This window comes from Melanerpes formicivorus, unplaced genomic scaffold (assembly GCF_026170545.1).
Source record: "Melanerpes formicivorus ecotype bairdi unplaced genomic scaffold, bMelFor1.0.p_v2 SCAF_14, whole genome shotgun sequence".
Taxonomy (NCBI): domain Eukaryota; kingdom Metazoa; phylum Chordata; class Aves; order Piciformes; family Picidae; genus Melanerpes; species Melanerpes formicivorus.
The window spans coordinates 13,019,180-13,035,544 of NW_027142366.1; the positions used below are offsets into that span (position 1 = coordinate 13,019,180).

The 16,365-nt window shown below is 36.9% G+C and overlaps 1 protein-coding gene across 9 annotated transcripts in view; it reads left to right on the plus strand.

Moving 5' to 3' along the window:
• MRTFB (myocardin related transcription factor B) overlaps positions 1 to 16,365 on the plus strand; it is a 72,693-nt gene that overhangs the window by 49,030 nt on the left and 7,298 nt on the right. For 7 of the 9 annotated variants that reach the window (XM_068147089.1, XM_068147087.1, XM_068147088.1 and 4 more), the window contains 8 exons: positions 3,869 to 4,009; positions 4,530 to 4,777; positions 6,380 to 6,533; positions 8,907 to 9,932; positions 11,243 to 11,398; positions 14,254 to 14,412; positions 14,683 to 14,820; positions 16,243 to 16,303. In XM_068147089.1, coding sequence (XP_068003190.1) covers positions 3,869 to 4,009; positions 4,530 to 4,777; positions 6,380 to 6,533; positions 8,907 to 9,932; positions 11,243 to 11,398; positions 14,254 to 14,412; positions 14,683 to 14,820; positions 16,243 to 16,303 — 2,083 coding nt within the window. The remainder of the gene's footprint in view (positions 1 to 3,868; positions 4,010 to 4,529; positions 4,778 to 6,379; positions 6,534 to 8,906; positions 9,933 to 11,242; positions 11,399 to 14,253; positions 14,413 to 14,682; positions 14,821 to 16,242; positions 16,304 to 16,365) is intronic. The other 2 variants (XM_068147093.1, XM_068147092.1) reach the window with 2 other exon arrangements.

Consider the following 16,365-nt stretch of genomic DNA (forward strand, 5'->3'; position numbering starts at 1 on the left):
AAAGCAATGTGAAATTAAACTAGACTATAGCTCTTGTTTGTGCTCTGGAGATGTTACTGTCTTAAAGACCATGGAGACTTGACACCTGAGTAGGTCAGGATCTGCAATTACTCCTCTTGATTTTCATATTACTGTAGTAGATTGAAAATGTATTGCAAAGTTCATATTGAAAATCAGTGCTGGACACAAAGTACAACACATACATTTCGTAGTTCTCCAGTGTACAAATTTAGATATTATTTGGGTTTTACACTGAGAAAACACGTGATGAATTAATTGAAAACAAACCACATGAAATTACATTCCTAGTAAAGAGTCAGGTTCCTAATGGGGAATTAAATAAAAATACTGAAAGGAATACATGCCCAAAGCTTTTCAAGTAGGAAGCATAAGATAGATATATGATTGCAGCTACAAAGTAACAGAGTACTTGAACTTGATTGAAAAAGCACTCTAGATAGAACTTCAATCCTTTGCCTATGGATTTCATAATAGACTAGTCACTTTGCTAAAATAAGGAATTAGTCTTCTGCAGAATAAAACGGATGCATACCTTGTTACTTTTGAAATAAAGAGTAACAGCACAGCATGTCTCTACAGAAGATGTGTCTGGGTAATTGCTCCTTCATTCTTTTAATTTCCTCTGACCAATTTCACATTTTATTATAACATAAAATAGAAAGAATGTTTTGAAAACAGTGGAGTGCAGCCAGAGTCCTTTCCAAGGCTTCCTCCTCCTCACATTTCCAGGCCTCAGAGTATGTAACATAACTTTGAGAACCTTCAGCTCTCATTGACTTATGGCATAAAACTTGCTTTAGCCTGATGTAGTTGCATCTGGTAAGGATTAGGCATTTTAACCACACCACTCTAAACAGATCAAATTGTGGTGTGCACAATTCTGAAGATATTAAGCCGTTATCTTCAAACAGCTGAAGTATTTTGCTTGATGAGATAGAATATAATGACTATTTTCTTAATATATTCACTATAGCTTGGTGACCTGCTAGATGCTTGTTTGCATTTAGAAGAAAAGAACCAGAGACCATATTATCTGTAACTCAAGATAGGCTACTTTTATGAAATAATCAAGTTAAGAAATTCAGACCTGTTAATTCAGTTTTTTTAATTTAAAAATGTATCAAGTAAGTGATGTGTACAGTTCATAGCCTCATCCAGCACTTTCAGATAAAGCTGGGAAGTACATAAACCGCTTTTGATTTCATGTGGCTATTAATCCTCTGTAGTTTAGGATAACAAAGTTATTCTATGGCAAGAGGAGAATGTTTCACACCATGATGTTCAAGCAGTATGAATTAAAGAGGTGTGGAAGGGTTGTTTATTTTGGTTTTGTTTTGTTTTGTTTTTTGAAAGTTACTAACTTCCATTTTAAAGAATTTTGTTATGCTGTCATTATGGACTTATTTTCATAGCCTATAAAGTACTGCTAAATAGTATGTTTGAAGTTGCTTCTTTGGGTTTAAAAAGAACCAGAATGATGAATGGTAAAAAATTATGTAATGAATAAGATGAAATTCAAGCATTTTTTAGATGAGACTTCAGGAAAAGAAAATAAAGGAACCAGTGAAACATGATTAGAATTCTGTGCTTTAGATAATACTGTATATGACACTGATACAAAGACAAAGTGTTTCTAAATGTTATTGCTATAACTAAAACAAGCTTTTTAAACTTGATAGCAACATGAGTGCAATATGTTGGAAAACAGCATCCAGAACCCTTTTTAAAGGGTAAGTCCCTCTAAAGTCTCCTGCCAATTCTTATGCAAGTCCAGTAAATAACAGATACTGTGTAGATCTCGGATGCTTTCCAGAGCAAACACTTTGAAAGCTGGATATAAAAATAGAGGCATTTATATCTTTAGCCTGCCACCATAAACTGACACAACCCAAGACAGGCATGTGTGCAATTTTTCAGTGACTATGCATGGCATACAGAGTGTTGCAATTTAGCAAAGCTTTTCCTCTGGGTGACTGCACCACAGAAGGATCAAAAGCACTATACAGTTTAGATAGGTTATAGCAGCTGTTTGCGGCTGATGGCTGGAGATGCAGCAAAATGTATAAAACACACAGAAGGGAAAATTACTGTCATTTAATTGTAAGCAGAAGTCAGAGGGCTTAGTGCATGCAGATGGCAGCTTGGTAATTGCCATCCCAGAAATACACATCAACCAGGACATAAAGTTGCGGTCCTTTGGCTATAATGTCATGGAAGAGTTAGTAGAGTGCATGAAGAAATGAATTAGGGAGAAGCACCCATTTGACTTAGTAAGAATACAAGGTTTTAGAATGTATTCTGAAGAAAAAGGATATTACTGATAGGAATGTAAGGGAAATGGATGGGCTTTTATAAAAGGAACATTGTACTAGGTGATCTAATGGCTTTCTTAAACAATGGAAATAAAACTGATCTAATCTATCTGGGTTTAATACCGTATGGAATTAAATAGTGAGAAAACTGGAGAAGATGAAGATTAGCACAGGTGAAGCAGAAAGAGGGAAGTATTGGGTTGATAGGAAGTTGGTACCTGTGCCCTGCAGGAGTTGATTAGGGAACATTCTGGTTTCATATTACCATTAACAACCTTGACAAAAAAAATAACAAAAGTTGGAAGGCACAGACAGCACAGAGTTGGATTGCTATCCAGAAAGAACTGGTTGATTTGACTTTCAGGAGAGAAATGGAATTCCAGTAGGACGGTATATTTCTTTAAAAGAAAAATACACAACACTTCTCCTTCCCATGTAAAACAAACCTGGGGACTCTGACTCATGAGTAAACTGAGGAGAAAGACATCTGAGGTGCAGTGGTCAGCAGTGTACTGATGGATATTTTGTACTTCCTCTGCAAAACTGCAAGGATGTCAGAAGAGAAGATTGCAGTAGAAGTGTTGATGCCACTTTATCTTTTATGAGAAAGGAGTAAAAATTAATTTGTGTAGCTAGAAAAACAAGGACTGAGATCTGGTTTTGTACAGTCCATATCCCATCATAGGCATATTGACTGCAGAAAGAAATAAGTTTTAAATTGGAAAACAATTTCAGCACAGAAAATACTGATATGACAAAGTGAAGATTGGTCATTATGTAGGAAAACTTTCTGGAATTTTCTGGTAAGCACAGTGGTGCCAGTAAAAGAAAAATAATAAGAAGAAAAAGTTCTACGCCTATGTGGACTTTCCTAAGTTTATAGAAGAAATTACACAGATTATATTTGCAACAGCAAGGGAACAAACTCAGTAAAGCTCAAGCTAATGAATTGTACCTATGAAGTAATATAATTGTGCTGCCAGTCAAATACAGAAGAAGTGCACCTCCTGGCACAGTCAGAGGTGTCGTTACCATGAAAATACAATAGGAAGCTGTCTTCAAGATAGATTTACTCTGCTGCTGTGTGAGCATTCTGAAACAAGAAGTTTGTTTTCCTGTAGTGATGTTTGATCTACATGGCTTTTCTCACAGTACTGGTTTGGGTGGTAAGCTTTATTATGAAAAATGTTAATGTTGGAAAAATAGTTATTATTGATATACTACCAAAATTGATACAGATACTAAAATCAGCTACTCTTTTGCTTTGGTGAAACTGGAAGTAAAACACATTTGGGATACATTTACAGGCAGTAGTTAAAATGCAAACTAAAAAGTCAAGGTAAGAAACTAGTTTATCTTGTTTGCTATATTTGAAGTGTGCCAAAATGACCACAAAATAGTCCTGGTTTTGACATTCCTCCTAAAAGTATTTTGTGAATTTGATATGATAGTAAATTGTCTTAACCTTTTAGTAGATTTTCAGATGGTGGATGTTTTTAATGTTTCTCTTTTTCCTTATATCTTTTTAATACTAGTATCCACCTTTAACCTCTCCAGTTCCTGAATTTCTCAAAACCCCCTCTACAATTGAACAGCAGGTTACACGTTCTACTGCTACAACCACCCTGACCACAAGTACTGTATCTGCAGCAAAGACTGGGCCAACGTTAGTAAAGGTAGGTTATCTGCAATGGTGCCACCTGAGGATTCTATTTTTAATCTGTGTCCTTTTCCAGTGCTATATTTAATGGAAGAATAAATTAATAATGTTATAGTGCCTGTAACAACTTTCACTAATTAGTGTTCAGAAGAGCACACTGGGTTGTTAACTGAAACCTTTTGGATGCTAAGATCAACCATTAATGCTTGTAGGGACTGGCTCATTATTTCAAGAGGTTCTTACAGTACAGCTGACAAAAGTTTTCAAGCAGAATTACCCTTTACATTTCTATGGAAGTTTTTAAGAAATAAGAACAATAGGTTTTTGCTATATTAAGGTTTTGCCTACTTTTTGTGAAATTAATCTTTCCTAATCTAGTTATGTATGAAGTATAATCTGATATGAACAGAGGGAACTGTATTCATAGTCTACCTGTAAACAAACTAGTGAACAGCGTAGGCCCTGTGCACTTTGCACAACTGCTTGTAAATGAGATGTCTGTTACAGCTCTTTCAATCTTTTCCATCCATAAACAGCAAAGCCACCCAAAGAACCCAAATGATAAGCATCGGAGCAAGAAATGTAAAGAACCAAAGCCAAGGGTGAAAAAATTGAAGTATCATCAATATATTCCACCTGATCAGAAAGGTGAGAAAAATGAGCCACAGATGGACTCCAACTATGCTCGTCTGCTACAACAGCAGCAACTGTTTTTGCAGCTGCAGATCCTGAGCCAACAGCAACAACACTACAACTACCAGACAATTCTACCTGCACCACTGAAGTATGTGAAGCATTGTTTGTGTCCTTTAAAGAAAAGATACATACATCAGTTACAGACTTTGTGCTTTAGAAGTAAATGTGTTTTGCAAATGTTAAGAGACAGTTAGAATCCCAGAAAACTTAAATGGCAGTTTGCATCACCATGGGTATTATTTGTGTGATTTAACAAGCTGATGAGATAGTTCCCTCGTTAAAATACTCCAGAGGTCTGAGAAGCATTTAAGGAGTCCTAGTTGGTTTTGTGTGACATGGAAACAGAACCTCCTACCCATCAGATGCAGCTTTTATAAGATGGATGTTTGAAACTCAAAAGCATTTACACAAAAGCAAGAAAGTTTTGACACTCTTTTCACTCAAATATGATATAGGTAGGCAGAGCAGAAGAGAAGCTTACAAACAATGGCTTTTACAAAGACCTACCTACATACTATTGTTGTGGTTTAATTGTCTTTTTACATTTTCACAGACCACAGTTTTGCAGTTTACAAATAGGAAGAAACAATCATTTTTAACTAGGTAAAATTTGTGTATTTTTTTATAGCCTCATCTCTAATGATTATATGAGTTCCTTAACACTGTGGATCTTCAGCACTTTTACCAGTGAGAAGTGTACCTTCTGATTTATAGCTAGAAGCATTCAGAAAAAGAAATCCTCAGAGTTGCCAGCACACTATGGCAGATGGAGAAGCTGTCTGTGGAGTTTCATTTTCACTAAGACCAATCTTTTCCTAGAAGTGCTTTCAGTGCCACAGTCACACATCCCTAAATGCAAATGACTTTTGACTGTTGTTTTTTTGGTGGGTTTGGTTTTTTGGTTTGGTTTTTGGGGGTTTTTTTTTTGGTAATTAGTTTTCATCAAATTATTTTTCCTCAGCGAGTGAGGCTAGAAAAGTTAAAGATACCATCTGTGGTTATATTTATAATTACCATGTATCCTAACATTTGGACTGGAGATGTTTCTGCCTGCTTACCCACGCTTCTTATGTTCCATTTACTGACATTTCAGAAACATTCCTTTATAAATCAGCTGAAGGAAATAAAAGAGCTGACTTATGGTACATAGTGGAAATGATGACTTTTTAATTTTATTTTTTTTACAATTATTTTGAAATTCTTATGTAAGACTCTTTTTACAAGTACAGCTGATAAAAATGCATCAGTTTCAGAGTAAACTGCTTTCACATCATCCTTACTACATATGAACATTGGACATGTATGTAAGATCAATACACAGAGTTCAGTATTTGGGGGAGGGGGGCTATTAATTGATGTCAAAAAACCCCAAAAACCTAGTTGCTGTGGCCAGTGATTAATTTTCATGAACTGATTCTACAGGCCATAGTATCATTCAGGGATGCCATGGCACTAATAAAAGCTACAAAGAGAAAATAAAATGTCAGCATACTATCCTTTTGTTTTCTTCTCTGTGCTGTTTTATTAAAAAGATTTAATGGTAGTGTTTTATGTTAAATATGTTTTGGTAAAAAAATTAATTTGTTCATTAACTTGGTAGACACTAGATTCATAAACACAACTTTTTGATTAAAAACATGATACATTTAGGACTGACATTGTTGTCCCCCTTTTTCCTTTTCACTTAAAGGCCACTGAATGACAAACAGAGTAACAATGGGAATACGCCACTGAATACTTTGAACAACAGCACACCAGCATCAGCTGCCAGCTCCCCCAGACAGAACAGTAGTATTCCTAGCCGGAAACCAGGACCTCTACCTTCAAGCCTGGATGACCTGAAGGTAAAAAATAAGAGAGATTTGTCCATACCTGTGCATCACTATAGGTCATATCATGCAAACTGTTACTGTAAAGAATAAGCTTGTTTTTATTCATATGCATATGTTGTAGAAATGACATTTATTTCCCAAGGAAATAGAAGAGGAAGAATAATTTCAGACAGATTCTGTAGGTACATAATCAAAACCTGGGGAGAGCTATTAGGTGCACTTCATGTGAAGTTTTAGCCCAAGCAGATTTAAACACTGGAGCAGTAACTTCCTCATGACAATTGTAGTGTATCATAGAATCCTAAAATGGCTTGAGTTGGAAAGGACATTAAAGATCATTTAGTTCTAACCCCCCTGCCATGTGCAGGGTGACACCTACTAGACCAGACTGCTTAAAGCCTCATCCAGCCTGGTCTTAAATGCTTCCAGGGATGAGGTGTCCACAACTTCTCCTGGCAATCTGTTCCAGTGTCTCACCACCCACATAGTAAAGAACATCTTTCTAATGTCCAGTCTACATCTACCCTGATTTAGTTTAAAACTTGTCCTTTCACCACAAACCCTTATGAATAGTCCCTCTCCAGCTTTCCTGTAGGCCCCCTTCAGGTACTGGAAGGCTGATATACTATCAAGAGAGAAGTCTCTGCTATGAAGGCAATATAGAAGTAACACTAGCAAAAGAGAACAAAATCAGAGATCCCACAAGAGTTCAACACATCATCTGAAAATGAACACTACATTTCATACAAGCTTCATGAAGCTATAAATAAAGGTGTAAGCTCTGCTTAAACTGTAATATGAAGGCATTGCATAGTATTTTCTTCCTTTGGAAATACATTAATTAATAAAGAAATTAATACTGTGAGGGACCTAATGAAAATGAGTTCTGAAGAAGCTTGCGGAGGTTTACGTTCAGATCCCAGGAACTCCACTAATGTACCAAACTTGAGCAAAGACCTAGGGACATCTAGTGGGCGCTTCGTTCATTTCTCCCTTCCTTAACCAAGATTTTGGGTTTCTGAGGGATGGGAGTTAGTATTTCTATAGACTCGAAGGTATAGAAAAGAGGTTTCAGAAGATCAGAATCTCAAGACAGTAATGTAGTGTTGTCACTTAATACCAATCTTTTAATATGAAACAAGTCTATAAAATGATCAAGGAACAGAGTTCAAAATAAGCCTTTTAAATTTCATATTATTAACTATTAACTTTTTAAGACACTTACATTGATATCTGAATTTGTGCTTTGTAATGATTAAAGATATTCACTTACCTATTTCTGCCTAGTTCATTAGTATTCCTATTAATATGGTAACTGTACCATAACCCATACTTGCAGACCTGCTAGTGGTGGTTTTAACACTGAACCATCTAAATCAGTTTTGATTAAGAATTCAGAATTGCATTGCTGAAAAACAGAAAAATTGGAATGCACTCTCAAGCAAGGGTACCAGAGGGTATCAGACTAAGTGAAACAGCTGATAACCATTATTAGGTGGGCAGTTATTTAACATAAAATTGCATTGATTCTCAGTGATGTTAAATGGATTGTTGTGACTTTCATTTCCAATTAATGACAACCTATAATTTAAAATTCTAAGCTAGCAAAGTACTGAAAAATTACTGAGATCACTACCTTTTATTCTTTTGGAGGTGATTCTAACATACATATAGCTCAAACACTCTGGTTAGATGTAGTGTATGTAAATCATAAATTGGAGCCATTCACTGGTACTGTTCTTTTTTAATTGCTATTTTGAAGCACAGAAATAATTTACACTCTACACATTTGCACTTCACTTTGTCTGTAATCTCACTGGAAAATTGAGAACGTTTCTCTATCAAAAATTAGATAGATTTTGAGTGCTTGTACTTTCAGTGTTTGTAAAAGAAACCCAGATGAGACTCAGCTGTAACTGTCCAGTTCCTAATTAGAGAGAGGTTGTGGTTGATGGGTCTCTTGAATTACCCAAATGACCTGATAACAATGGAAACAGATCTGTCTGTTGTGATCATGTGAGAAAGCGATTCAGTGTGGTATCATTCAATGCTTTTATCTGCTTTGCTGCCATGGTCTACAGGTTTGCTTCCAAAGTTTTTAGCCCAGAATTGGAGCTGGATGATCATTTTCCTGTTGTTCATAAAAATTCAGCATAACTTTGCTACTATTCATTGTACAACAACCAAACACTGCTAAGGTTTTAGTCAAACAGTGAAAGCAAGTAGCAGGTCATGGCAATATGCAGAGATCATGCATGCTGTCAAAACACAGAGGTGTAATAACCAGCAAATGTGCTGAAAAATAATTTTTCATATTAAGATATAATGAGGTAGCATGTATATAAGTAAGTTCTAATCCTTTTAAACTGTTATGCTTTATTTCAGGTAGCAGAGCTTAAAATGGAGTTGAAATTGAGGGGACTGCCAGTGTCTGGAACAAAAACAGATCTCATTGAGCGCCTGAAACCCTACCAAGATCTTAATAACAATGGGATTACTACTACAAGCTCTGTTACAGTAACCACTTCTACTGGGGCCACAGGTAACACTGGGGAAGCGACTGTGGCATTTCCTGTTGCAACATTAAACAAACCAGTGGCTAATACAATATCCAGCTTTCCTCCAGAAAAAACATCTACTGGACCTAGCTGCAAAATAGTAAATACTGAAAATATTAGCTCTCCTTTGCCTATATCTCCCTCTCCTTCAGAACAGTCTAGTCTAGGCACAGATGATACTAGTATGGCAGATACTTTCACAGAAATGATGACCATGATGTCACCATCCCAGTTCTTAAGTACTTCACCACTAAGAGCAAATGTGAGTGATGATAATCAGAATCGTAGTAGTGGAAGCATCTCAGCCATGGAGTTCGATGTAGCAGAAAAGGACCGCAAACTTCAAGAAAAGGAAAAACAGATTGAAGAGCTCAAAAGGAAACTGGAACAAGAGCAAAAACTTGTTGAAGTCCTGAAAATGCAACTTGAGGTTGAAAAACGGGGACAACAGCAACAGTCTCAAACTTCTGGTAACTCAGCTGCTTTGGAACAGAAGCAATTCAGTGCTGCTGTCAAAGATGAAAATGCTCTTACTGACTGCTCTAGTACAAGTCAACCTGTACCTGTAGCTAGTCACTCCTTAGGACAATCAGTATATACTAGTGGCCAGAATCCAGTTGCCAAAAAGGCAGTTGTTATCAAGCAGGAGATCCCTGTAGCCAAAGTTGAACCTCAGAATGCCATTTCTCAGTTTTATGTTAATCCACCGAGGCAGCCGCAAACTGCAGTTGTGGCTCAGCCTCAAGCTCTGTTAACTACCCAAGGAACTGCACAGCTGCTCCTTCCACTGTCTATCCAGGGACCGAATTCTACTACTGCAGTGCAGCTACCTGTTGGAAATATTAAGTTGCAGGTAAGGGTATTTTTGTTTTTCACTATATAAAGTGCATGGCACTATTTGCATAGTTAAATGTGCTGCTTGTATGATTAACTTACAGATCAGCCTCAGCTTGTTTCTGCTTTGGGAAGAAGAGCAGAAAATCTTAAAAGCCAGTCTCTTTATAACTTCTAGTGCTCACTTTCTTTGGCAACTTTTTGTTTCTGAAAAGTAATTGTCTTATCATGTACTGCTTCCATGCCCAGTTGCCTTTGATTTATATCAGCATAAACCACCATTTCATTAATTCAAAGTTGTAATAGAGCTACAAACACAGTACTTTATTTTGAGGTATACCTGTCTGTAAAACATGTATCTGAGCTTCCCTGTGTGGTGAAAAAATTGTGAATGCTACATTACAGAACTCCAATGGAGATATAAAAAGAAACCATCATTACACAATTATTATTTCTAGTCTGATTATAGGTAGTATCACAGTGAATGACTACAGAATAAACCAAGATAGGTTAAAAATCAGGAGGGATAAGAGTGATCTGACCAAGCTGAAATGTAGAACTAAGCATATATTTCCTAGTGGCATCCTTCTGCCACCCACATGGTTATTGTGCCAGCAGAGCATTATTTCAGCTCTAGTATGTACTTGGCTGTAGTGGCACATTGTGGGACTAGGATTTGGTGCTAGCATAGGCAGCATCACATTTCTCAATACTTAAGAGGGCTGTAAAATTCTGATGGAGATGGGCCCCACAGTCTGCAGTGCAAAAGCTATTCCTGATAGCTATGTACCCAGACAGACTTTTGTCTAAATTTTTCTAAAATCATTCTAGAATTCTGTAACAACCTTAAGCAGCTTGTTTAGTACTTCACTAATGCTACATAAAGTTTTCTTAACTGTTAGCTAAAAAAGTCTTTCCTGAGGTTAGACAAGCTTCTTGCGTTTCAGCAGCCATTAAAAACTTCTATGATCTTTTTAAAAACAACCTTTTTTCTTGCATCATCAGTTTTATCTTTCTGGTTACTCAAACCCAGTTCTTATACTCCTTTCTTACTGATTACACTCGCTTGATCTCTTATTATTTTCATTGGTCTCCACTGGATCCTCTACAGTTTAGCTTTCCTAAACTCTGATGGCAACATAACCACCAGCTTTTAGCTGGGAACGCACCAGTAGCAGAGTGAAAATTTTGTCTCCTATACAGAGGTGACACTCATCCTTCCCAGAATATATGCTACTGCTATTCTGCATCATCTATGCATTAGATTTTTACATGATATAATGCACTGTGAGATACAAATAATGCAAATATTTTATCTTCATCCTTTAGGCTCAATCACAAGCTGGAATACAGACCCCATCACAAATACCTGCTCCTATTTCTTCCTCTGGCCTGGTCCAGACAGCACCTCAGATGCATACTCCACAATCAAAACCAAATACCATCACGCAGCATGCACTTGGTCAGACCCAACAGATCAGAAAGGTTTGTGGATAGCAGTAAACATTAAGATAAATAGTTGTGTAATCTAATTCTAGGCAGTGCTTTTAGAATATTTTGTGTGTCATCTGCATCATATAAAAATGATCAGGTCACCTAGCATCTCTGTACTATGTTTTTCTGTATAATACAATGCCTTATAACTCCTCTTTCCAGGATTTTAGTCCGTGCAGGACTGGAGCTTTTCATTGCAAATAAATACATAAGGCTAAAGCCCTCTTTTCTTAACAGCACTCTTATGGCACCACTATGTTCTTCTTTGTGCTTGGCACAAGCAAGTGGTACGCCAGGTATTCCAGTCAGTTTCACTTACTTGCCACCAACTCAAAATGGAAGATTCTCTCTTAAGATAAAGCTTTTTACCTATGACTTCAGATACATATTCCTTTGTAGGAATTCCTTTTAGTTCTGCTGCTTTCATTGTTGGTTTCATCCTTACTTACAAAGCAAGCTATGGACTCAGATACTGAGGACAGCAATTCCAGCAAGTCAGCACCTCCCCATACTTACACCTCTTCCTGAAGAATGCAGGGAGTGATTCAGAGAGAGATCTTTCTCTTCCTCCCTTTCCCAAAACAGCCAGCTCTGAAATTTCTCATTCCAAAGCAGATGTTCATCAGGTGGATGCACAGCTGAGTGCCAATCCAGTCATGTTCATACAGTAACTGAAATCAGCCCATCAGCACCAGTGATCACAGAAGAAAAGGCTTTCTCCTCTTTTGAACCTCTTTCAGGCTGACCTCTATTATTAGGAACTCGGACTGGTTTTGGACATTTATTGCTTCCTTATAAGTGCTATTTACTCTAAAGCCCCTATCACTTAGGACAAGGTTTTTCAGCCTGTCCCAAGGGAAAGGGTAATTCAGAAAAAAACAGAAATCTAAAGATGAAGAAGGCAATTTTTGAAGAAGGTAATTTTTGCAGTATGTTACATAACTGTTACAAAATATCTCAGCTTTCCAAGTTTATATTCCAGTTTACAAAAGTGCATCATAAAACTCATGCTGTGATATGATTTGGGGTTTCTGCCTGTGATGTGTCCTTTAATCTGCTTCTGCTTTTGCTAAGGCTCTTGTTCCAGCTAAGACTTAATCTTAGAAGATGTATGCCATTCTCTAGATATCTGGCTAATAAAGGGGAACACAGCTAAATGAACATCATCGCTCTTCAGACTGCTTGCTCAATCTGTTTAATTTCATGGACATTGAGGTTATTCTGCTAATCTTACCTTGTTAATTTGACAGGTTCCATGTAGAAATTTTCCAGTCATCCTGAGATATGCACTTGTGGCAGAAACTAGCAGTTTGCTTTTTTTGCTGTCTAGAGGTTCCTTGAAATGATTGCAGGAGATAAAGAATTGTACCCTCTGGGATTTTTTTCCTCTATTCAGATCAGTTGTCATGGAGACCACATAGTTCTCATCAGAGTTCAGTCTGCATCTGGCTGTCCTGGAGCTTAACAGCCTGCCTATCCTACCTCCTTTTCCTCACACATCTACTGCCATCTTTTACATAGGAAACTAGGCAACATAACTGCATTAGTTTTTTATAGCAGAAAACACAGTGCTGAGGTGATACAATAGGTCAGGACACTCTTCGTGCATTCAGCATTAGATCTATCCATCTTCTGTTTGCATTTCATGTGGCATGGATATTTCAGCAGGCAAACTGAGCTGATGAACTGTGAGCAACACCACTTACTAATGTAACACGTCCTCATGAAGTTGGTTTTACTACCATACCAATTACCTCCATAAATAGTTGTTTTCCAGAAAAGTTTTCCTTGAGTCCATCTAGGCTTTCTCAGGTAGCTTAGAATTTTTTTACAAACCAGCTGATTATTCCATCTATTTACTCCTACACACTTGAGATATCTCTTCACATTCTGCCCTCCACATGGCCCTTTTCCTTCAGTTCATTCAGTAATGAGGAGATATCTCCACAGCCATTCACCTTGGTGGCAGAGAGGTGGAAAGTATGACAATTTTCACACAGGTGATCCAGGTGGAAAACAAAAACTGTATTAAACCCTCTCACAGCAGACTTAATTTTGTATCCAGACTGTACTCCACAAAGTTTATCCTAGCATTTTTTTCCAGCCACAATCTTAAGGCTGTCACGCCTTTGTGAAAAAGGTATCTGGGAGTGATACAGAATTTTCAAGAACAGTCTTACACACTCATACATTCATAGCACCTCTTCCTCTCCCTTTAACTTAGAAATATGAGAAGTAGGATATTACTTGGAATTATTGCAATGAGTGTATGGACCATCAGTTGAAGAAATAAAAATGTTATATACCAGTAACCAAATTTACAGTGGATACCCAAATTCATCATTTATATACTTTGCCTCTTCCTCTCTACTCATAGATAACTTTAGTTAAATGAAATGAGAATTCTGTGGCACAAACCAAACCATTCTGTCTAAACCCAGGCAGCCTAGGACAAGCGTAGACAGATATACTAGTTTGTATCAGGCCAGAAATGTTTATTTTATTGACTGCCCACTAGGTGCTGCTGCATGAAACTGTTCCATAGTCTTCTGAATGTATTACAGAAAAAATGTACTACACTTTCATCATGCTTCCTTGAAGATAGTTTTAGTTATCAGTGATGAGTGAAAGTACACGACAGTACAGTTTTTTTCAAAGAGCAACTGTTCTAGATTTACAAGTTATTCCACTGGAGTGAAACATCAGTACAAGTAACATTCCCTTAATAGGGAATTTAAGCAAACAACTATTTTTAAAAAGTCTTAAACTTGATTAATGTCATTAAACCAGTGTTATTATGTTTTTTAAAAGCCATAACCTAAGACCGATATATTAATCCTTTACAGGTTTTTCCACCTGCCACATCAAATACAGTATTTTCCTATCAGACTGCAGCAGTTACAACCCCTTCACAGTCTTTTATTAATAAAACATCAAATTCTAACATTCACACTGGTGGTAATCAGGTCTCTTCTGTGCAGAATGGACCTGCTACTCCTAATAAGGTAAGGCTACCCCAACAATGTTCCATAAAGGTCAGCTGTGTATTATTATTCTTAAGTAATATGACTATGTACATACTTCATCAAGGAGGAAGAATGTTCTGTAGACTTTAATAATGCATGTATATAAGTATGAGAAAGAAACTATTCCTTTATCCCTCTGATTACATATGCTATTGTTACTTGTAAATATGTAGATTGGTACAACAAAGTAGGACTGTCTTTAGAACTTGATACACGTGTTGTTTAGTCTCTATTTTGTTATTCATGCAGCCTGGCTCTCCATCTGAAGCCCAGCCTTATATCGTTCAGCAGTCCCTCTTCAACAACACAGTATCCAAGACAAAAGATCCTCCTCGTTATGAAGAGGCCATAAAGCAGACTCGCAATATTCAGACATCACACCGAGAGGTAGTTATTTTCCATGGTTTATTAAAAACTTTTTAATTTTTTTTTAAGAATTATCAAAGCCAGTTTTTATTCTAGTTTTTCGTTTGGCACCAAGATTTTCTAATATACCCTGTTAATATTTTCATAATTGTGTTTAACTACAGGACTCCTGTTTTATGATTCTGTTTATTAAAGTAACAGACATGCAAATAAGTCACATAGTACCCAATTAGTGGTATATGTAATTGAGGTAATGCTGTTATAGCTGTTGAACAATAATTAGCCTTCAACTGACTTATTTCAAGGAGAGGTCATACCCAAACTTCAGACAAAAAGAGAAAATAATACAAGTATTTTCCAAAATTATTAACTTGAGGAGAACGTGTGAGTCTACTTACACACATTTAGCAAACACACATATATATATATATACATGAACATAGGTGCTTGCTTGAAGAGTCTGGATTTAGTAAGCTTGATCCCACAGAGTGCTTTATCATTTTACAGTACCATTCATGATGGAAGGAAGTTGCAAACAAAACTAATGGGCATCCCTAACTTCATGAACCTCCAAAATATCTGAGAAGATGAAACCTTGTAGAAACCTAGTACTGATTACTGATTTTGTGGTGGCAGGCACTCATACAGAAGCATGGGTATCTAATGCCCTTTTGTATGTTCTTGGCCTCTGTGAGATCCTCCCAGTGATGGTACACAGGTCTTCTTCTGTGACTGTATCTACCATTAGCAAAATGCTTCCCCACTGACCTCGTTTCAGGAGCTAGATCTCCTGATGACAAATTACTTCTAATCTCTAGAGCATAACCAGTGTTCTAAACCACTGTTCTAGTTTTGAGAGCATTATAAAAGTCTTTATTTTTCCTATGCCATTTTTGAAAGAATGTGTTTGGGGGGGTGTTACTTTTTGCTTAAGGTCAGGAGATGGCTGTTTACAACAGACAGATGATGAAAGCTTTTCCCCCTTTAAAAAAGAAAAGAACACAAGTCTACAAATTTGAAGGGGGGTGGGGGGAGAAAAAAAAAAAAGAACAAAAAACCCCACCAAAACAACAAAATGCCTTTTACCCAATGGCCATTCACAGGTATCTCTGAGAGAACGGAGTTTACGGTGCACCCCCCAAAATACAAAGTCTTGTAGCTAATCCAGATACTACTCCTTACCTTATTTTTATGCCTTTCTCTTCAGGAAATCTTTGTTGTGTTTTTCAGATTTTTCCCCTGTTTCTTTGTACTGAAACCAACCACAGGGATTACAAGTGTCTGCCCAAACTACTTCTGTTTTCTAGATTGGCAGTTTCAAATGAAGAATTTTACGTCTTGGTTATAAGTTAGTGCTCATGTATTACTGAGAGAAACTAGGGTCAAGCAGCTCAGAAAAAAATACCACATGAACAAGAATAACCCTTTTTTCATGCATTACAGATGTCCAGTGCACACAGTCAGCAGATGGATGATCTTTTTGATATTCTCATCAAGAGTGGAGGTAAACTAATTGATATATGTGTGATGTAGGTATTTGAAATCACATAATAAAACCTCAGTGCT